Here is a 24,358-nt window from a genome sequence, read left to right as displayed (position 1 = left end):
TAAAAATAATATAATATAATAATTTTATTCTATTAGTACCAAAATTTTATCCTAGGTTGTGAAGTGCTAACATAATGTAAAGGGTATTTTATATAGATTCCCAAGTTAAAGAAGACAAAAAAATGCGAAAACATTCAAGAAAAACCTTGTTGCCAATTACATTCTTACCATTTTTCGAATAAAAATTAAAGTTTCATTACTAACACTGGTCACCTGTTTCCAATCTCTAACACCATGAGTTGTAGGATTCTCTTCTTCCTCTCCCATTTTCAGGATGAAACTTACATAACCATCAACTGAAAGACCCTGTTATGCCCTAAGACATACCTTGTATACACAGCTGACCATGTTTTCCAGATCATGTATCTTAGCTCCTGCATCCTTCTGGCAATTTAATTTCCGGACTATACATCCCCACTTTTCTAACTCTTTCCCATTTTGTTTCATTCCCAAGCCTCTTTTGTTTTAATTTTGCTTTCTCCATCCCTCTTCTTTCTTCCTTTATAGTTTATATCTACGCCTACTCTTTTCCTCCAGTGTTTATGCCTGTGGTAGATTAATTATACTCATGGGCTGAATTTAAGTTTCCTCCAGTCTGTATTGATTTCTGACTCTGTAACAGCATTGTACTGTGGGGCTGACAATATGACAAAAACAAACACGAAAAAAAAAGTACTAGTGGACTTTTCATTTTTTTTCTTGATCCTTGTCACTGTCTGGAAAAATGTATATTGTTCTTATGATGTAATCAAGATACAAAAACATTTTATTGTTCTTGTTGTTTGTTTTTCCCTAGAAGAGTTCATCTTTGACTAGTCAACTGCTGGTAAATCTCCCAGATAATAGATGATACACAGGAATTGTGTGTAATGACACATTTGAAAGTAGCATAGCCCAACCCTGATCAGCAGAACCACCAATTAAATCAGTTATCACATGAGTAGTAAGAAAGGGATTGATTTTAGCTTTAAATAGGGTAATCTCTTACATAGCCAACCTGAACAATACATTCTGTATTAGATTAAATAGTTGAGACAAAATTTAATGCTTGTGTCTACATAAGATAAAGTTTCTCTGAAATTCTACTAAAAACATTAGAATCTTCTAGTAAAACATTAAGGACATTTTCAGTCCTCAAATTGTTTTGTGGTGTGTGTGTGTGTCTGTGAGTGTGTTATGCACACCTGTAGGCATATGCATATGTGAAGAACAAAGTAGTGTTTGAGTGTCCTGTTCTAGCACCCTCCACCTTACTTCTTGGAGACAGGTCTCTTATGGAACATGGAGCTGGAACTGGCACAAAGCAAGCCCCCACAATCCTCCTGTCTCCTGCTCCATAGTTCCGTGGCTTCAGGTGCATGAAAAGTCACCCAGAGATTAAATGAGCATTAAGATTTAAACTAAAGTCTTGTGTTGTTCAGCAACTTCTTTTACTATGGAACTATGTCTCCCATAGATACTTTGACTTTTTCAAGTTTCAATAAGTAAAGTAAGTATTAACAGTGATTCAAACAAAATTATAAACTAAACATTCTTTTTTTCTATACAAAGGAAAGTAAAAAAAATCCTCATTTTCAATCAAAAGGCTTATTTAATTTGCCACCAGTCTTGAAATATACATATTCTTGAAGCTTTGATTTTAAGACATTCAGTGTGAAAACCTCTCTCTTCTGTGTATTATCCCATTATGAGTCTTAATGCAATATGGGAACATAGAGTAGAAAATAAACTTCTAAAAATATCTCCTACCCAGAAATTGTTTAATTGAAAAGTTATAATGTTCTTGCTATTTGATAAGGTAAGCCAAGATACATTCATTCATTCATCAGATATAAATTAAGATACAGTGTGTAGCAACGGATTAACCAGAATTACTCAGAGAACACAGCAACGACCTTGTTTTCATGGAGATTTCAACTCACGGGATATAGACTGATACCACAGCAGGCTAAAAAGACAACAACACAGATTACCAGAATGAGCTTGGGTCTCAAGTAGGTGATAAAATAAGGTGACTAAATAGAGAGTAATGGGGGAATGTTGTGAATTATCTGTTTATCCAGGCAAATATGTATTACATTTGTTTATGCTGTATTTGTTATTTGTTTGATAATAAAAAGATGTGTTGATTTTTTTTTAGCTTGCCTGCTTAAGGCACCTGATTGGTCTAATAAAAAACTGAATGACCAGTAGCTAGGCAGGAGAGGGATAGGTGGCACTGCGGGGCAGAGAATATAAATAGGAGAAGAAATACAGGCTTGAAAAGAAAAAGGAGAAATACTGAGAGGAGGAGAGAAAGAGAGACATGTCTGGGGCAAGAAGCCAGGTAGCCATCAGCCAGCCAGACAAAGAGAAAGCAAGAAAGTAAGAAAAGGCAAATTTTCCCAAGGCAAAAAGGTTGATAAAGAGAAACAGATTAGTTTAAGTTAAAAGGACTATCTAGAAATGTGCCTAGGCTAGACTGAGCATTTAAAACTCTGTGTCATGATTTCAGAGCTGCTTGGTGGCTTAAAAGAAAAAGCCTGGTGCACGAGAAGGGGGTGTCTCTGTAAGGAGGAGAGTTGGGGAAGGTGTTTCTAATATGACTTTGCATCAGAAATGAAAATAATAGAAAGATCCTGCCATGTGGAACAGTTCTTGGTAGAATCCATCGGATGTAAATGGCCTGAGGGAGTTTAGTAAGTGAAGTATTATTTTTCCTGCTCTAGCAGAGAAAGGAAGCAAGGGGTGGGAGGCTGAGAGGGGCAAATCACAAAGGGATATTTATCCCTTGGAAGTTATGGCTATGGCACTAGGTTATACTTCAAAAAGTTTGGAAAAAGTAGCTTGGACATGGTAATGCCCACCCGTAAATCCTTCAGTTGAGCAGTCAAATCAGTAGGACTGAGAGTTCCAGACTAGCTTGGGTTTCATAAAATGATCTCCAAATAAAGCAAAACAAACAACAACAACAACAACAATAAAACCAACCAAACAAAATCCACCTCCATAAACTAGTCCAAGTTCAAAAAAAAAAAAGTACATAAGAGAAGATTTTGAGATCTGTATGAAGAAGAGGGGGATTCCTTTACATTTGTACAATGAGAGAGAAGCACAGTGGCTGCCATGGAATCAAGACTGGGCAGGGCAAAGGGAGGAAAAGAAGCTCATCAGGAGGGTATTACAGCTATCTGGGGGAGGGCATGATACCTAGTCTACAGGATGCAAGGGATGCCAAAGGATGTATCCTTGATGGACTGGATCCATACCACTGTCAAGAAGGACTTGACAAGGGAACTGAGAGAAGCGAGATTGAGTTGGTGCCATGAGTTTGGTGTCAATTGCAAGAAAATCAGTTCTGTGTGTCATAAGAGATGTCATGTTGTTCAGCTTCAGGGAGATGGTCATCATGTAGCACAGAAGAAGAGTGTCCCCTGCCCATGCAGAGAACACTGGAAGCCCTGAAGAACTGAAGGGAAAGGTATGGAGGGTGAGGAGTCAAAGAGGAATGGGAGAGGGACAGTCAGTTTACAATATTGCCACTGGCTTCCTAAGATCTCCTTTAAGATGCCATGGGCTCCAAGAGTAAGTTGCTTGAATTCTGATGCTTTGTGCTGATTAAATATTAAAATGAAAATGTACAAGGAGTTTTCAATTTCCGACATTTTCCTAGAAGTCACAGGAGCCTTTTGATGAAATAATTACTATCTAGGTTTTGAAATGCTGCTTTTGCCAATTGAATTAAATACCTAATATCCTTGGAGATTAATGAAGAAAAGATAGAACTAAGCAGCCTTTCTCAGGTGATTCATATTGAAATAAATCTGTATTTCTCTGCTTAGTATTCACATAGCCTTTCTTCTCTGCCTTTTTGGGGGTGTATTTTTTTTTTTTTACCTATAGATACCAAAGACTATGACTTTAACTATGGTCAACGAATACGGCTGAGCTCATTGACAGCAAAAAAGAATGGTGTGTAGTTTCCTTGCTGCCTTGGTGAAGGTTAACCTATTTCACTTATCGTACAAAATTTTCAGGAAAATATATCTTACTGTCACGATACTTTGTAACCTAAACTTAAAATATGAAGTATCTAAGTCAGTAAATCAATGATAAAATAATTTGCCAAAATTCCCAAACTCTTTATAACTTATAGAAAGCTGTATTCCTAACCCTTTCTATATAGAAAGTTTTAGTGATCTATGGGTCAGTCATAATGGGGCAGCAACAAGATACTATGAACCCCTAACCTGAAGTATCTTATATTATACAGAAATGTGTTTCCATTGTCTTTGTGTGTCTAAAACTACTGTTATTTAATGATTGAAACAAACAAAATTGGAAATGGACCTTTGTGTGACATGTAGTATAAATTCCTGAGAAGCAGTTCGCAAGTGCACAGTTCCACACCTAGACAGAAAGGATGTGTTAGTGCCAGACAAAATATGCTTCCATTTCGGCTCGCCCAAGCATCCAAAATCCTCTCTTTTCAACATATTTAATTATTTTCTTAATTTGACAAGTTAAAAAGAGTTTATTATTTGAAACAAGGTTTCCTCTGGATAATATATTGGGGCAAATTAAGAAGGGAAGCAGGCTGACACTCGACAAAGTTATGGCAGAAAAATGAGGACTAAGCAAGGCTGAGGCACAATATTTTGGCCTTAGTAAATGATTCAAAGATAAAATCTATTTTGTTTTCTGTATTATCATGTCATTCTGTGGACACAGAGGCCCCGCACTGTTCTCACAACCTGGGCTTATATTGAGGTCTCAGTATCGAGGAGGTAACACAGGACTCTAGAATTGGAGGTCATGGATTTTTTTCTCCCTGTTCTTTGTTCTGAAACGTTCATTTGTTTTCATTATGGATGCTGCTATCTGTCTAATGGGCTGTGCAGGTCTCAGCCGGAGCTTGACTGAAGAGTGTGTTTGGAAGGGTGACTATCAGAGCTGGGACAAATTACTGGAAACTTCATTTTTATCTGGTCATTTAGTATTAGAGACAACAAAAAAAATGTCCCCAAGAAACCAAAGCTTTTTATTTTAATATTTTATGTGTATGAACCTTTTATCTTTTATCTCATTTTCCTGGGATGATAGACCAAATTTCTCTGTTATTCAATAGGAAATCTAATAAACACACATGCACAACCATGTATCTTCAAACTCTCTTTGCTATTAACAAAATAATATATGAAGTAAAAGGAAATACAATTTGCATACATTTAAAATTCAGAGAATCATCTGTGTTAACATGTCCCTTATAAGTATTTCTTAACAAAGTGTACATCAGCATTTTTTCCTTCCTGGTTTTCCAAGCATTGATCTATATCTCTTCCATACACAAACAGACCATATATATGTATATGTATGAATAGTGTATATATATCTTACATGAAACATATGCATATATCACTTTTCTACTTACTGATTTCTACTTTCTGGTCATATATATGCATGTATATAATATGTATTATATTTGCACAGGTCAGACATTCTTATTCATATAGCAACCAACATAGAAGACACTTACTCTATACATAAATGATGATAGTCTCACTATTGAGCCTTTTTTTTACATCTTCTATCTTGTCCTCATAAATTCTACAATTCAACAACTGCTCATCCTTAAAATTTCTAGGCTATAACCATGTATGAAGTATCATTATAGCTTAACTAAAAGGAATAGTCCTCAAAGAAAAGAATTAACTGAAACCCACGACTGGAGGCTTTCGGCGATTTATTAGCTATGCTCTCCACCAAAGAAGGATTTAATGCCATACTGAGGAATATCACTTTTAAATACTTCAATGGTAGGATAGATCAAAAGTGATTTCACTTGACAAATAGCCACATTTCTCCACAGTGACCCTCCTCTAAGATTTGCTTTTGAAGGAAATTGGTGTGATAGGTCATTTTCTAAGCTGTGTATCTGTTATCTATGATGCTCCTGTACATGTGTGTGGCTTTTTAATTTCATCGCAATAACCCAATGGTCATAATTGTCTCTTAAATGAATTTATCAAATAGAAATAATCAAATTTATATTCATTACAAAGAGTCACTTCCTTTTCTAATGGATGCCTAGAGTATCAGCAGAACACCTTGTTCAAGTGTGGAAAGATGAAGCAGGTGAGAGAAAGAGTATGCTCTAAGCTAAAGTGGTGTATTCGGGGAGGCGGCATCACTGGCTGAGATATCAGACTTTAAAGCTACAGTTTTCATATAATACACCGTTTAGAGGTGTATTCCTTGTTAGATTACCAAGAGACTCCAAATTTCAGTCCGTGCCAGTTGTAATAAGGCAATTCTCGCCTCTCAGAAGCTACTGAAAATAATATACAATTTTGGGGATTTGGGATAATTGCTAGGTATTAGCAGAAAAAGAATTAGATATTTGATTTTTCAATTTTATGCCATCTATGTATTTTTTTACATAGAGGTTCTTCTTGTTGAAAAAATAGTAGTGAATAATAAGATAAATGCTGTGGAAAGGCAAGCCTCCTTTACCTACTTCTCAATGTGACTGATAATGCAAAAACAAACAACCAGAAAAGACAGTTGAGAATAACAAGGTAAGTGAGCCAATAATACTGAGAAAAAAGGAATTTGTAAGGAGACAAGGTAACACTATACTTAGATCTATCATTGTGTTAAAGTTTTGTTTCATAATTCAGGGAAAGTTACTTAGCCTATCAGACTACTTAAGATTTCTTTCCTATCAAAACCAAATAGGTACCTTTTGTTTTTCTGTGGGAGAAATGATATCACTTTAAGCATAGAGGTTAATGCCTAGCATATAGGAACTGCTAAAAATAGGCCAGATTTTTAATTAACTTTGGAATTTTTATTAAAAGTAATTGAGACTGACTCTTACTTCTAGATATGACAAACTTATTCTATGTCATGTCTACTACTAATACCAAACAAGAAAAACAGATTAAATATGAAAAGAAAAAAAACCCAGAAATTTAGAGGTGACCATCAAATCTCATGGCTTGAAAGGTCAAGACCTGGAGACATGGAGAAAAACATTCACAGAGGCAAAACCACTTCTACTTTCCCTGAAGGCACCTGTCAGTCATAGACTTTCCAGACTGAGAGCCTGGAAAGATAATAGAACTTCTGATGAGAAAAAGCGGCTTCCAGTGTCTAAGGCAAAAAGTATACAGATATTTAGGCTCCTTTAGTTATAGCTAAAGGACTACAGCCCTAAAGTCAAGGCTACATAGCAGCCCACTAGCCTCAAATCTGAGTAAGTCTCCACTGAGAGAGTGAAGTATTTGTCCAACCTCAGTGACAAACCAGGAAAGTGCTCTCTAGAGGAAGATAACATTATAATCCTAAACATATCACTCAGTACCATATAAAGAAGGCCAAACATTTGATCAGAAATTACCATGCAAGAAGGCACGACTGATGAGAGAAAATTTAGAGGAAAAAGACTGAGGGATAAATATACAAAGAGATTCATATGATTACAGACAAGAGTGAGTACAAACTGTGAAAGGGATGTTATATTCAGAGACATAGATAGATGTATTGTTAGTAAGGTGTTTGATTTTCTCAGGTAAATCTGTAGTTGGTAAAACGTAAAAAAGTATGTCTAGATTGAACAGTACAGTTCAGCAGCAGTTGGTAACTGAAAAGAAATATATGGGTTTTCCTAATTTGGCTTTACCACAAGTAAATTGTTTTGATGTTAGCTAAAATAAGCAGCCAGATGACTATAAGAACCTGCAATTTAAAGCAGGATTTCAAACCTTTGGTTGAATAATGCAACCTACCACCTCAGAAAAAGGAACTATCTGAAGGAATCTATGCTGCTACTTCAGCTCTCATGAGACAGCTGCAGAGAACAGCTGGGCACTGCTGAAGAAACAGTGAACGCAATGAGCAAATTCATACCCATGCACAGTTTAGGGAGCAGCAGCGATTCCCTAATTCAGTCCTATCAGAAGCAAGATTATTATGGGAGGTGAAAATGGATTTTCTAATTTATTGATCATTCCTTATCTACTCAGCACTGTGAAAAATTAATGCCGTTGAAAATGAATATTCTGGAAGCTTGCAGACATGGAGGCCATGTGAGTGGTTGGCATGCGTGGCACAATTGTCACTAAAAGAATCATATAATGAGAGCAACGGAATTCAATTTTTGCATGAAAAGCATTATTAGATTTAACTTGCAATGGAACTAAGTCCGATACTTGTGAATTTATTCAAGGAAGATTTTTTTCTTCTCCCTTACTCCAAACACAGCACAATCAAACAAAGCTGTCCTCAGCATGTAAAAAGCAAGTAAGGACAGAGGGAATTGTGCTTACTTTTCTCTTTACAATTTCAGTTCTTGATTCAGGGTACATAGAATTTTATTATTTACAACACATCTTGTTTCAATCATGGCTTTACAGACTAACAAAAATAGCTCTAATGACTATCCTTATGTTTGTACAGAGTGGTAGAGCACAATAGAAAGGATTATTAACAGAAACTATTGATAAGGATTTATTGAAAACACAAATAAGTTGGTTTATGAGTTGTTATCATAGTCTTTTGGTGTGTGTGTGGGGGGGGGAGGTCAAGAGGCTGGGAGCACCAAATAAAGAGATCTTATGCTAGACTATACTTTATCTAATTGTGTGTCTTAAGCACATCATTTGATTCTTTTTGATTCAGCTTTGTATGTTATAAATAATGATGTAAGACATAGTTTTATAATCAATCCACAAGCATTCATTGCACACCTTCTCTGATGCTTTGATGAAACAATGAAGTTATATAGTATCCAGGGATCATTGAACGGCTAGATACTACATGTGTAGTTGAACAGCTAGATACTACAACTGTAGGTGAACATTCAGGTGCTACCTGTGCATTTGAACAGCTGGAGACTATATGTGTAGTTGAACAGCCGGCTGCTACATGTGTAGTTAGTTGAACAGCTTATAATACATAGCACTTTGTAAAAGGTGATAAACTTTGTAAAGCACTATTTTTTTTTCTTTTGGTGTCACAAACATTTTTCTTAAAGTGCAGGGAACATCTAGTTGCTACCCGAAAGGCAGTTTATGTGTGTAGGCACACATATGTGCATGTGTGTGTGAAAGTCAGAGGTCTTCCGCAGATGCCATTCTTAGGGAACAATTCACCTCATTTTTCTAAAGAGGATCTCTCAGTGGCCTGGAGCTTGCCCAACAGTTTAGGCTGGTTGACCAGTGAGACCTAGGAATTTGTCTGTTTCTCCTTCCCTAGTCTTAGACTCATAAATGTATACCACCACACATTTTTTGTTGTTGTTGTTAACACAGGTTCTGGGGAATCAAACTTAGGGCCTCGTGTTTGCATGGAAAGAACGTTATCAACTGAACCATCTCCCTAGCTCTGCAAAGAAACTCTTATTTTGGAAAATTTTACAAAATAAGATTCAGAAACATATTTTTCTTGTGTTTTTGAAGATGGGTCCTAGGACTTTGTTTATGTTAGACAAACATTCCAGCACTGAGCTACATCCCTTTTAACAATATATTTTACACAGAGAAATGTATGACAATTATCAGAAATAAAAGGAAAAAAACTGCTCTCCAAAAAAAGGGTAGAAAGGCAAATAACAGCCAGCAAAGCACTTCTGTGAACTCAGGACAGAGCAGAGATGTGTTGCCCCAGTCCAGTCCAGGAAGTCAAGCAATATCAAACTGCTTGTCAGTATAAAAGTCCCCATGGCAAACCACAAAAACCACAAAAGGAATTTTTCTTTGAATAAAATGGACAAACATGGAAAAAAAATAGAAAAGCCAACTGAGAACAGAGAGGGAACAGAAGAATTAGCTTGAACCCTGCAAAGTGAGACAGGCCTCAAGAAGCATGTGAGTAAGATGGCAACTTAGATTATGACCACAGAAGACAAGGCCAGGATAAGAACACAAGTGTTGACAGGGGGTAGGATGGAAGGCATCAGACTTACTGACCATGATCTCTTCAGAAACAGTTTAAACCAACAGTGATAATTAAAACAATTGAAAACTACCATTCCTGGGTGTTGCACTGACATTCCAGCAAACCCCTGAGGGTACAATAAACCCTGGTATGCATGAGCCCTCTAAGATCTCTTCTCAGACAACTATTCCTATCTTCCAGGGAAGGTGACATAAGACTGCAGTGGGCAATGATATCTAGATCTAGCTCTGGACAAAGCAATTTAGATAAGGACATATCTCATACCATTCTCCATCTGCAGAGTGCCCCAAGGAAATAAAGTTCAGTGTGGAAAATCTTTTCCAGAGAATGAAAATAACCAACATAGTCAGTAACTTTTAAGAAAATTGTTTTAACCAACATAGTCAGTAACTTTTAAGAAAATTGTTTTATTTAATTTTTTTTATAATGTTCACTTTTTGGCATAGATAGATTTCATAGAGATGGCCACAGTGAATCCTGTCTTTATTATCCATAATCTTTTGACAACGAGGGATTCTTTTATCAAAAGAAAAGACAATTCTCAAATTGAAAGGAAGATATAGATCTGTATGACAACTACACATTAACTATGGTTTAACCACACCCACTAATAATTTACATTGTCAGAATTACTCGTGTAACCACCAAGTGCCTTAAATTTACATCCGCTGCCCTTGTTACTTTATTTGTATATCCTTCATCTAGGAGACCTCCATTATACTGTCTGGAGAGTTTGGAATCAAGTGCTTTGTTATTATAGTCTAAACATCCTACAGAGCTTATGGCTACAATTTAGTAAATTCCATTTGTCAGTTTGTTAATATGAAATAAGATACAATTTAAGTTCTCTTGTTCCGTTGGTCAGTAAGGCCCTAATAATTTTAAATCTACTCAAATCTAAATCTATCAGATTTTAATGAACATTAGCCAGAAAAATTATAGGGGTTACTTTCCTGGCACTCTGAATACTACATTACCCATTTTCATGTCAACTAATATTTGGAGATCAGAGTAAAATAAGAATCAACAGGCCAAGCCCAACAAACCTAAAAATATGAATAATTATAGAGAGATAAAAAATTCTTAAAAAGTCAGTTTCTTTTCTTAGATTTTTCTGATAATGCTATAAATATTCAATAATTTCATAAATTTTTGGACCATAATGTCAATAATATCAGAAAATAAAATAAAACAATATCCCAAATTTCAACCTATAATCCTAGGTAAAAAACAAGGTATCTTTATTTAGCAAACGAAACCAGGCAAATTATTTGAAGTTCCTGACAACAATATCTTGACATTTCAAGGATTGATCATGGGCAACAGGAAGAAACATCTTAAACTTGTCACTTACTTCTTTGTATCCAAAGATGATGCGTCCATCCATAAGGAGTGTTGCCTGGAATGTGAAGCTGCCCAGGTTGTAATTATCCTGCAGGTGGACATGGTCCCACTGGACAACAAGTGCTGTGCCTGGAACCCAAAAGAAGAATGGAGTAACTCCAGGAGAAAAACACATGAGCCAATTCTGGAAGAACATCCATAGGCACATTTATCTAGATATCAAATCAGGTCATTATGCCATTTCAATTTTATATGGGCAATTGGGATTTTGTTACACACACACACACACACACACACACACACACACACACACACACACATATATATATATATGTATGCTATTTTTTATGTCTATGGGGCTTCTGCCCAGGATGGTGGAAGATAATTTCACTGATGTTAATGGATGCTATCTGCTTCAATTTCCATTTCCATGAGGAACTTTCTAAACAGCATGGTGAATTGAATGAATTTCAAATACTTTTGACAAATTCTAAGAAAGAACACTTTAGAAAAGCTAAGCACACACATAAAAACATAACAAAGCCTTTTGAAACTCACAAGTTTACTCTTCTACTGAAGGGGTCACTTTTACAGATAATGGGACTTCTCTTTTATATGGATTATGCCTGTGTTTCCTTCCATCTTTGCTGTTTTGCTTTCAGGAGCCTAGAGAGCAATCTACAGGGTCCTGGGCTGATTCCTGAAGCCCCCTTGAAGGACATGGGCTGAAACTGCTCTGGTGTACAACTTACTCTCGGGCATTAATCCTTCTGTCTTTATATAAAACTATTGAGGCAAAATGTGAATTTAAAAGTGTCACCAATGAGAATTCATGCTTTGGTTTCATTGACTTTTAACATTCTTTAAGAATACAATGAACAGCTATGACCTTCACTTAGCTCTAAATGTTGGTTTTTAATCTTTGGTTAAATATGTTACATATAGTATGTTTATAACAAATAAACACACACACACACACCCTGTATCCAAAGCATGCATGGCATTATAGAAACCCTTTACTTAAACACTGTCCGAGTGATGCTTAACATACCCAAATCATCACCAATTCGGGCTTAATTTAAAATACAGATAGTTTTTAAAAAATAACTTAATCATTTATTGATTCTTTGGGAATTCCCCATCCTGCATCCCAATTCAACTCACCTCCCAATCCCTCCATATGTGCCCTAACCACTGCAACATCCCCCAATCCCAGGTTAATTAAAAACAAAAAGCCACCTCACTCCTCCATCTTTGCAACACCTTTTCGTTAATATCTTATTGGCATTGGGAGTTATGGTGTGTTACATAGTATACAATTTTGTCCAATTAACCCTACCCACAAAATGTCCTTTGCAATGAGTTATTGGTCTGGTTCAAGGACTTTGTCACTCTAACATTACTGGACCCTCACCAAAACTTTTCTTGATATCGTGCTATTGTCCCAGAGGCTATTGTTTTGCAAGACCAATACTTTCACATTCTCCAACAGGTCATAGATGGGGTAGATGTTAAGGTTGACCAATCCAAGGACCGGGATGTGGGTCTGGGTGGTAGCTAAGCTGGTAGGTCCTGAGCACTGGGACTGCCCCCTTCAAGATGGGTACAACCAGCTCTCCTAGGCCTGTGTCATCAGGATCAAAGTCAGTCTACCATGCCTGTGGTGAGAAGTGGGGCCATTTTGCAATAGAATGGGCAGCTCTCCCATGAGGGGAAGAACCAGTTCTCTTGGTGCAGTGTCCAGAAAGAGCTAGGACCAACTATTCCAGGGCCAGTGAGGGGTAGGGTTGGCTCAGCACAGCCCTTGGATTTTAACACACATGGTTCCTGTGACCCTCTGTGTGGTACCATGTGCCATGGACATCAACACAGATCTCAGTTGCAGCAGGACCATGGACCTTGACATGGCCCTCAGCAGTACTTGGGACCAGACCTCATCATGCCCCACTTCTGTGGCAGCACAGGCTACCCAGATAAGAATGGCCTCAGTGACAGCATGGCCCTAGGATACCAAATGGTCTCAAGTTGCTGACCAGGCCCTGTGCATCTGCACAGCCCCCAGTGGCAACAGGAACCACAGACATCAATTCAGACTGTGGCTGCTGTAGTATCATGGACACAGACATGGCTATGGGCAGCAGCTCTGACCTGAAAGACACCATAGTCCCACGTGACAGCACAAGCCGCTCAGATCAGCAAGACCCTGTTTTCTAGTCTACAGAGTTCTCTGAAGTGAGGAGATGAAACTGTATCTTTTTTTCCAAAATCACCCTAGAGATTCTGAGGCATATGAAAGTTTTGAGATCCAGGCAAATCCTCGTGGGAGGATAGAAACCCATAGGACTGGTTTCATGAGTCTCAGAACACTTGGCCATTCAACTCCAGAGCATTATTCTAAACCCACAAGTCTGGTTCTACAGCAGTCCCTGTGCTTTCAATTGCAATGGCCAGCTTCCCATTTAGATCCAGGTAGTTATCTCTCTGTCAGTGATTCTAAACAATTTGTATGTTTCCTTGCTGTTTTTAAAGTTTGCTGTGCACTGGAATCACCTGGAGATGTCCCTAGACTGGGACCGGCTGGGACACTTGTCTATGGTTTCTGACTAATGGTTTGGACTAGGGCTGATAGTTTGTTTGGGTCATTTGTTTTTGCAATACTGGGGATTAAGCTTAGGCCATTGCACAAGTTATGCACCCACTCCACTGAGCTAGGTCACTTTTACTTCTTATTTGTGGATAAGGTTTCATTATGTTATTTAGGATAGACTTGAACTCACTCTGTATCACGGGTAGGTCACTATCTCAGTCTCCCCAAAAGGCAGAATTGCAGGCTTGGGTTGCTTGGTAGGTAACTGTTTGTACATCAAGCACATCCCCAGAGGATGCTGAAGCCTTTAAGGACTCAGGACCATAACTCTGTGTCTCTGCTACTATCCCAACCTCCTCTGTCAGACAACCTTATTACTCTGGGTGTCCCGCTAAGCCTCCATTGTCTACTGAGCAGGCTTCTAGGGCTTCTCTCATTCCTCCCACCTAATCCCACAGCCTTGTACTCCACACAGCCCCTAATATGTCTAGCAAAGCCTACAGGCATGGCTGCAAGGGCAGAGATGTGGTAAAGACAGTCATATAGTCAGGAGACTTAGACTTGATAAGATAGGCTACCTAGATACATTGGAGTAGAATAATGAGCAGGAATGGGAACAAGGTGGCAAAGGAACAGACAATAAAGGCCACACATACAATACTTGTCTCTGGGAATGAGGGAAGAAGTGATACTTGAATTAATTACAAGAAAAAAAGTCCCAAAACAAAATTATATGTCATAGAAACCACAAGCTCAGAGATCTGTAGACCAATTGTCTGGGAACAAAGGGGGGTGGTGGTTACAAAATAAAGAATGGGCAACAGTATGAGAATAGTAATCACCTAGTATTGTCATTAGCTTTGGGTACCATTTCCCTTCAAACCACCACATTCCACCCACAAAGCCTTGTAGCTGTATCATAATGGAAAACACAATGCATTCAGGCAACTTCAGAAGTCCTAATACTCTCATATACCAGTCTCAAACTTATTTAAAAGTCTTAAGTTCAAAACCTCTTCTAAGATTCATGCAATCTCTAAACTGTAACCCCCACAAAATCAAAATAAAAAGGCAGATTACGATTACATGCTTCCAACATAAAATGGCACAGGGTATGCATTACCATTCCAAAACATGAGGAAAGAAGCTTAGTGAGGAAATTTTAAAGCAAGACCAGAAACCAACTGGGCAAACTCCAAACTCTGCATCACCATGTATGATGTGGAAACATTCTTCAGATCTCCATCTCCTTTCATCTTGTTGATGGCAACATACTTCTTACTATTGTACTGGTTCCACTCCCTGTGACCAGCTTTCCTCTGCAGGTATCCCATGGCTCTGGCATCTCCAATATCCTGGAGCCTCCAAGACAATTCAGGTTTCAATTCCACAGCTTCACACAATGGCATTTCTAGGTCTCCATTCAGGGACAACTCTGACACATCCCTGGCCTCAACGTCTTTCCTTAATAGCAGAGGCAAATTGCAGAGTCCCTGTCTTCTATTCATAACTCTAAAGCCAGAATCTCATGGCCAGAGTTTCCAAGTTCTACCGTTTGCTGAGGGTGAAACATGTATCACTTGTTCAATTACATCCTCACCTACATTTTGGTTTTGAAGGTAACTTCTCTGCCTAAGCTTGGCTGACCTTTTACTTGCTTTTAGACCAGGATGGCCTCAAACTCAGAGATCCTCTAGCTCTTTTTCCCCAACACTGGGATTAAAGGCAGACATTAGCATACCACGCTGTAGATCTTTAATTCCTCTTTACAAGTTGGAAATTTATCTGGGTGAGATCTTGCCCCGAGATCACCATTCTTTTTGTTCCATTTATTAATCTGTTTATCTCCTTGAACACAGTACTTAGTTCTCTATTTTACTTTCTGATGCTCCTTTTTTTCCCCTTGGATTTTACACTTTATAATTTTCCTTGCTCAGTTTGCTTCTTTTCATTATAAATGTTCATTGAATTACCACTAATAACCACATGATGAAATCTATACTAGATTGTTTTAAGATTTCTTCTGCCAATGAAATTAATCCAAAACACTTCACTTCAGTCTCTGAAAGATAAGGGCAAAAAGCAGCCACATTCTTCAAAGTACCACAATAACAATCTTTGGCCACATATTAATATTCTTCACCCCTGAAACCTCTTGAGCCAGCACCCACAGTTCAACCACACTCAGCACCACTGTCTTCCATGTTTCCACTAGTATGGCCCATTAAGCAGCATTTAAAGAGTTCAACTGCTTTTCTAAGCCACAGTCCTATAATCCATATCCCTTCAAACAAAAGCATGGTCAGGCCTATAACAGTAATACCCTATAGTCCTTGGTACCAACTTTTTCTTAGAGTTTCTATTGCTATGAAGAGACACCATGACCAACCCTTATAAAGGAAGAACATTTAACTGGAGTGACTTACATTTTCGGAGGTTTAGTCTATTACCATCATGGTGTGACATGGTGACATGCAGGCAGACATGATACTGGAGAGACACCTGAGTGTCCCACACCTTGATTTGCAGGAAATTGTCTCACTGGGCATGGACTGAGTATATATGAGGCCTCAAAGTCCACTCCACAGTGACACACTTCCTCCAACAAGACAAAACTTGCTCCAACAAGGCATGCTCCAACACTACCTTCTAATAGTGCCACCCCCTTTCAGGGCCATTTTCTTTTAAATTATCACAACTTGCTACCTTTAATTGCATTGAGGGGCTTCTGCTCTGTTAGTCTAGAGGTTGGAAGCCCACTGAAGGACAGGCCTTTGCTCTGAAGACCAAAGAGAGCCAATTTCATATAAAATTCTGGAGCTAAAAGAATTTGTGTCAAAAGGAAATAGGAATAAATGAGTAAAATATACATATTGACAAAATTTATCTGTTATCTGATCTTTAAAATTTATTGTTGTGTGGTAGAATTAATACTCAGTAGCTGCTTTGGGTATTAGTAATGATTACAGAGCTAGATTTTTTAAAATAGTTTTGTTATTTTAAATATTTTGATTAACTGGTTGCAAACTTTCAAAGGATGTTAAAATATATTTATATTAAGATATAATAGAAATAACACCAAAATATTGTTGAACTTAAGTCTGGAACTTTTAATCACAGTAAATGTTCAGCCCTGACATAGGTGGAGACAAAGACTCTTTTTTGTACAGACATCACTGTGTCTATGGTATCATGTCATAAGACTGGAAAATATGAAAACACACTGCTAATTAAAAATTGTTTTTCATAATTTTATATGTACAAGAGTCTTTCGATCCTGCCCCCGTGTCTACCTCACAAGGGTTTTTAATGTGTATCTCTGCCATTGTCTGTGGTATGGGTAATGATAGACCATTAGCCGTCTCCAAGTCTCTCTAACAGAGACAATTCACCTGCATATAGCTGTTTCTGCTCCTGAAATGTGGGAAGGATACTTATTTCCTTCAAGCGATTTCTGCATTTACAATACAAATAAAATAGCTTCCCATTCTTTGTATAAATGAGAGGTTAACATAAATTGATACTTGAGTGCAATTTTTGGTGAAGATATTTCTAAAAAAAACTATTAGCAATGGGTAAAAACTAGCAATGCATGCCAAAAGCTTTATTTTTTTGGGGTGGCATAGTGGGCCCACATTTGCTTATTTTGTGTTTCTCTATAATACAAATGGAAATACTTTTAGTATATGCTTTTATTAAGTTTTAAAATTTTATTAATATTTCTATTATTTTGCTTGCTGGAGAACCAAGGTTTTAATGTTCAGATTTTGTTCTATGCAGAGGCTGTACACTAAATGGTAGGCAGGTGAATATGGGTGCCTTTTAGAGTGATTTGCCTTCTGCTAGCTGCACTGAACAATGGTGGTACAGAAGTTAAGCAAACTCACCAGTTAAAAAACCCAGTCTATAGTTGAGAGAGCTGAGCGGTCTACCTCCTGTCCTGACCTACCTGACCTGACTTTCTGAAGATAATTCAGCATGCACAGCCACCCACAGGAGTGCTGTAGCAGCCCAGACAGTATCAGAATTCAGCTTCCTGAAACATACTTGAATTACCCAATCATTAATGGAAGCTTTTGATATTCAAAATATAAGCATAACTAGTGTAAAATAATGCTACTGACCAAAGGGCACTGTCAACTTCTGATTCTATGCTTGATCAGATTTCTCAACACTGTTAAGAACTGTACTATCTGATTTGCTATTTATGAACTGTCAAATTATTTTTCTAATAGATGATACTATTTTTATAGAGCCCCTTTTGCACATTATTATCATGCCTCACATAGCAGCTTTCTGGATAGTTGTAACGTTTAGAAGCATCAGCTTGCTTTTAAAGTGGTTGCTTTAATCCTAACAATTTAACTTAAGAAGAATCTGTGTGGCCTGCAACTGTCTCCACAGGGAGGTTTATTCCATCCTGCAGTAGACGTCCGTGATCAATTCAGAAGCTACTTCAGCAAGTTTCTATGACATAAAAAGCTGTACAGTGTTTCAAGTTGCTTCATTTGCTAATAAATTACATAGCAGTAGCAGCTTTCACTATATCTTGGGAATTATATATCCGCTTGGCTATCATACAGAAGCTACATCACTGAGAGAAAATACTTTATTCTTGAGTGGTAACCATTCCAAAATTCTTAGGAATAAAAATTCATCTTAATTACTTATGTTTTTAATTTATTCAGTCATTGAATATTTATTGTGACACATCATGTCCTATGTTCCTATGCTAGGTACTAAAGATAGATTTCTTAGAACAGAGTTGCTATTTGTGTTGAAAACTTAGAGGCCACTTGGAGCAGTTTATATTAACCTTAAACAATAATTTTAAGAAAGGGATAAACAACATGAGAACATATGGGAGAAAAGAGTACTCAATATACTTATGACTTTTTATGTTGGCAACATAAAAACCTGGTTCTTAACATTCTGTCTTTCTCCAATTCCATTGGCAGAGGTGTGGGTAAGTCAGTCCCGAAGTTGTGAGGATGGGAGAGCTGTCCGCATTACTCACCTGTCATGTGGAGGCATGGGAGGGAGCGATGCCCCTGCCCATCAATCCCTGAGGCAGGTAGGAGAGCTGACCCTGAGGTCATAAGGGCAAGAGAGCTGCTCCTACGAACTACCAGGTGCAGCACTTTGGAGAACAGGCCCTGCACCTTGAGAGGGCCGCACAATAGAGCCCACCTCAAGAGCAGAGGTGTGGGGGAACCAGGCCCCAAGTTGTGAGTATGGAGGCCTGTCCCCGCTACTCAACTGTCATGTGGTGGCATGGGCTTGGGAGAGCTGTCTCTGAGACCATAAGGGTGAGAGAGCTGCCCTTGTCTCCCCCACCCCTCCCACTAGATGAAATACTTGGGAGAATAGGCCCTGCACCTTGAGTGGGTAGCACAATAGAGCCAACCCCATGGGTGTAGGTATGGATGAGCCAGGCCCAGAGTTGTGAGCATGGAAGAGCTGTCCCTATTGCCCATCTATCATGTGGAGGCCTAGGTGGGGTAGAAATGCTGCACCCACATCTATCAACACCTGAGGCAGCTGAGAGCTGGCCCTGAAGTCATAAGACTGGGAGAGCTGAGATGGCCCTGTCTCTCATCAGCTGCATCATTTGGGAGAATGTCCCCTACACCATGTCTGGACAACACAGTAGAGTTGGCCCTGGAGGTGAAGGCGTGAGAGATCTGACCCCGAGAACATGAAAGCAGGAGAACTGGCCCTATCTATTGCTCATCACCATAAGGGGTAAACTATGCAGGGAACACACCCTGGTGGTTAGGGCAAGGAAGAGTTACTAGGGTTATGTGTTGATCCACCCCAACATCCAACTCATCTGTGATCTGCTGCAGCATGTGAAAGGACTGATCCCGCAGACCCAAAGTTTCATGATCTCCATAACGCAGGGCAACAGTAGGATAGTTGAAAGGAATTGCAGTGAGCCCCCCAACATCAATAGTGTAACAGAAACCAAAGGCCTCAAACCAGTCCAATGACACTTTACAATGAACACTTGCAAGTAAATATATGTATTATAAAGGGTTTACTGCCTAACTCACTGCATCACACTACAGCTTCCAAGACAAGACTGATATTTTCCTTCTCTTTTTTCTCTTAAATTTTATTTTATTTTATATTTGGGGGGGTTGAAGGGGCAGAGGGAGGACATAAAGGAACAGGGAAATGAATGGGATAGAGGCACATGATATAAAAGACACAAAGAATAAATAAAAAGAAGGAAGAAAAACAAAACAAAACAAAACAAAAAACATCCTGTGCTCCTGGACCATTATCCTTAACAGAATGCACAGGACTTGCATGGTTCTACACCAGAAGAGTTCCTAGAGCTGAACGAAATGGATACACACCCCCATACTTAACCCAGAAGCTATTGCAAATGAAATTTTAGGGTGTTTTCCAATGGAGTTTCACTGGGGGAAATAAACTACTCTGAACGATAGGTTTCATGCTCAGCAATAAATAGCCAAGAGTAGACAAACTATTGTGTCAGAGCTGTTCTTTTTCTTTTTAAAATTCTATCACCTATCCATCTATCTATCTATCTATCTATCTATCTATCTATCTATCTATCATCTATTTTAAAATTCAATGTATATATTAAAATTCTAGAGACACACATATTATAGTTTCCAGATTTGTGTTTTAAGGTTATCCTGAGTGTGCAAACAAATAGATCTCTGTATGTATATGTTTTTTCTGCTTTTCTATCTCATTTCATTCTGTTTGTATGATTTTTAATATTTTTATGTGTTAGCTTTGTATTATCTTTAATACATATAAAATATAATATAATATAATATATATTAAAGATTATAAAATATAATATATATTAAAGATAATACAAAATTCTTAGGGATAACAATATCATATATATGTGATATTGTTATCCCTAAGAATACTGTTTCTTTTCTAATTAGACAAAGAAAAGGAGTGGATCTGGATCAGAAGCAAAGTGGGGAGGAATATGGAGGGTAGGGGAGACAAAACTATGATTAGGATACATTACATGAGAAAGCAATTTATTTTACAAAAAGGAAAACCTTGTCATTTGAGTAAACAAATGGTATTTGATAACTTAAATACTTCACAAAATTCTATTTTAAATGTATTTCTTCTGATATAAATTATTCTTTGCCTATACTTTTATGTCCTTATTCAAAATTACACATTTTAATAAGCTATCAAAGTAAATATTCATTTATCATTCTAAGATCTAGAGTCTTTTATTTGACTTTTAATAATATTTAATGATATATTATTTCCCTTATTACTTTAGTGGTGGTTTGAATAAGGATGAGCTCCCATAGGCTCATATATTTGAATGCTTAGTCACCAAGAAATGCTACTATTTGAAAGGATTAGAAGGATTGGAGGCATGACCTTATTAAAGAAACTGTGTCACTGGGAGTGAGCTTTGAGGTTTCTAATGCCTTTATTAATCACATGCCTTTCTCTCTGACTACAGATCAGGATGTAACTCTCAACTACTTCTCCACTACCATGTCTTCCCTAATGCCCCCATCATAATGATAAAGGACTAAGTCACTGAAACTGTAAGCAAGTCCCCAATTAAATACTTCATCATTTAAGAGTTGCTGTGCTCATGGTGTCTCTTCTCAATAGAACACTGACTGGGGTTGTAGAAGGAGCAGCGGGATGTGTTCCTGCCACCTGGCTCCCAGCCGCCTGGCTAGCTTATGCCCCGAAATAACAATACACAAATTGAATTCATTTAACACTGCTTGGCCCATTAGCCCTAGCCTCTTCTTGGCTAATTCTCATATCTTGATTAACGCATTTTTAATAATCTGCATAGCACCACGAAGTGGTGTCTTTCTTGGAAAGATTCAGTATGTCTGACCTGGCAGCTGGCTCCATGATGTCTGGCTCACTTACCTTCTTCCCAGCATTCTGTTCTGTCTACTCCACCCACCTAAGGGCTGGCCTATCAAATGGGCCAAAGCAGTTTCTTTATTAACCAATGAAATCAACACACACAAAAGACCCTTCCACATACTAGGGTAGAAGTTGGTAACAGGGAGCAGAGTATTGCTGTGATAGACCTAACTATGCTGTTTGTTGAAGAAAAATGGAAGAATTTGAGATTTCTGACTAGAATAGTGATTAGACACTTAAAGTGGGGCTTAATGGGACATTCTTTTAAGAGCATAGAAGACAGTACTGTGCATGATTTTGTACTGTAAAGGCCATCTCAAGAGGATTCAGAGGGGAAGACTACTAGAAAGTGACCTAGAGACCATCTGTTCTTATGACATCCTGGCAAAGAATGTGGTTCCTTTTTGTCCTTGTCTCAAAAAATTGCCTGAGGCTAAATTGTAAAGTTTTAGATGAATGGCGTTGGCAGAGAAGATTCCAAGACAGCCTAGGACTGACTGTGTCATGTGGTTATTCACAATTATTCTTAGGTTGGTTTATAAGAAAAGGAAGCAAGGAGAAGGAAGAGAAATATAAAATGTACAGTCTGAGGTGATAAGGAGCACTTGGAAGTGTAATGGAGGTGTTTGTAGTGCTCAGGGAGACAAAATTTTTAAAGGAAAGCCAAAGGTTCTATCCAATAAGGGACCTCAGGGCAAGTCCTCACCCAGCTGAGTTTCCAACTTGTAAAAAGGAATGAAAGAAAAGCTTAGTAAGTGATGGAAATCATCAACAACAAAAAGCTTGTGCTGATGTCATTGAACAAACTGGTCAGGTTCCAGCCCCATAAAGAAGCAGAACTTAGCATCTTTAGCTATGTGGTTCTGGCTTTTTAGCTAAGTGTACAAGAATGTGGCTAAGAAAAGCCCCTGACACCAAGCCATGTGTCAAAGTTATCCCTACAGGGAGGCGTGAAGATGCTATTGAGTGGAACTGTGAAGGTGAAGCCTGGACTGTGTGGGAAATTCCAAAGTGTTGGAGATACCAGAGTCATGGAATGCCTTCTAAGGAAAGATTCAAACTGGGTTTGGGATGACAGAGAGAGAGAGAGAGAGAGAGAGAGAGAGAGAGAGAGAGAGAGAGAGAGAGAGAGAGAGAGAGAGAGATTTTGGAGGCAACAGAGTTTTATTGAGTTTGAGATCTGAAGATCTCATTTTCATTTGACACAGGGATGCAGAATTTGGAGTTTGACCTATTGGGTTTGGGTCTTACTTAGCACAGTGTTTCCCCCACTATGCTCCCCCTTCTCTCTTTTAGAATAGTGACATATATTCTGTTCTATTGTACTCTGGAGTTCTGTGATCTACTTTTTGATCTTGAGTTTACAGGGGTTACATTGAGCTCAGAAGAGACTTTGGACTTTGAACCTTTTAAGCAGTTGTGAGACCATGAAAAGATTATGGGGACTTCTAAAGTCAGACTGAATGCATTTTTGTAATATGATATGGCTATAAATCTATGAGAGCCAAAAAGTGGAATGTAGTGGTTTGAATAAGACTGTCTCCCTAAAACTACCATATATTTGAAAATTTAGTAACCATTGAGTGACACTATTTGAAAGGGTTAGAAGGATTAGGAGGTGTGACATTGTTGAAGGAAATATGTCACTGGGGATTGACTTTGAGATTTCAAAAGCCCATGCCTAGCCCAGTGTCATTCTCACTGCCCACAGATCAGGATGTAGGGCTCAATTACTTCTCTAGTACCATGGCTGCCATGCCTGCCATGCCTGCCACCAGGCTTTATGCCATGATGATAATGGACTAAGCCTCTGAAACTGTAAGCAAGGCCCCAATTAAATGCTTTCTCTTATAAGATCTCCTGTGGTTGTAGTGTCTCCTCACAAAAACAGAACAGTGACTGCGACATTTTATATGTTCGCAAAAGAAATACAGGCTTTAGATGGCTGTCATTATGTCTGGTACAACTTAAAATGGCCTACTTCGTATTTCAATGCGAAGAACATTTTATCTTCTAAAATAAATTTTAAATACATCTGACATAGTTTATGATGTGTTCAGCATATTGATGCACAAGTTGCAGAAAATATATTGTAGAAACTGAATTTCAAAAAAAGAATATACCACTTGCCTCTACTTAAGGTTCATTAATTTTACACTTATACTTCTTTAGATATTTTTAAGAAAAAGGATTTATTGCAAATGGTGTCAAATACAAGTTTGTTTTATGGGAATCTCTGTCTATAGTCACACATGGATTCTACTGTGCAACAGCTGCAAGTAAACATTTTCTGAATGAGCAAATGAGTGTGTCAACCAGTGAGTGAACAGCTATCTTGTCATGCATTTATTTTGTATCACTTCTAACAGTTTAACCTGTACCAGAGCAAGACAGTACCAAGCAAAGGTGGTGTACTTACACCCCAGGTGTACCAGAAAATGCCAAAAATAATGTTGATAAGAAATTGATGCTTCTATGTATACATAAATATATACATATACATACACATACACACACACACACACACACATACACACACACACACTCACACACACACACACACACACACACACA

At 38.1% G+C, this 24,358-nt stretch overlaps 1 protein-coding gene across 1 annotated transcript in view; it reads right to left on the bottom strand.

Moving 5' to 3' along the window:
- The window catches only part of Plxdc2 (plexin domain containing 2), a 403,081-nt gene that overhangs the window by 97,831 nt on the left and 280,892 nt on the right, over positions 1–24,358 (bottom strand). The window contains exon 6 of the mRNA XM_050152598.1: positions 11,294–11,412. Coding sequence (XP_050008555.1) covers positions 11,294–11,412 — 119 coding nt within the window. The remainder of the gene's footprint in view (positions 1–11,293; positions 11,413–24,358) is intronic.

The sequence above is a fragment of the Alexandromys fortis genome, unplaced genomic scaffold (assembly GCF_014885135.2).
Source record: "Alexandromys fortis isolate MF-2015 unplaced genomic scaffold, M_Fortis_MF-2015_v1.1 scaffold_54, whole genome shotgun sequence".
NCBI lineage: Eukaryota > Metazoa > Chordata > Mammalia > Rodentia > Cricetidae > Alexandromys > Alexandromys fortis.
Note: the sequence above shows the minus strand (reverse complement) of the source record. Positions and strands in the feature narration are given on the sequence as shown.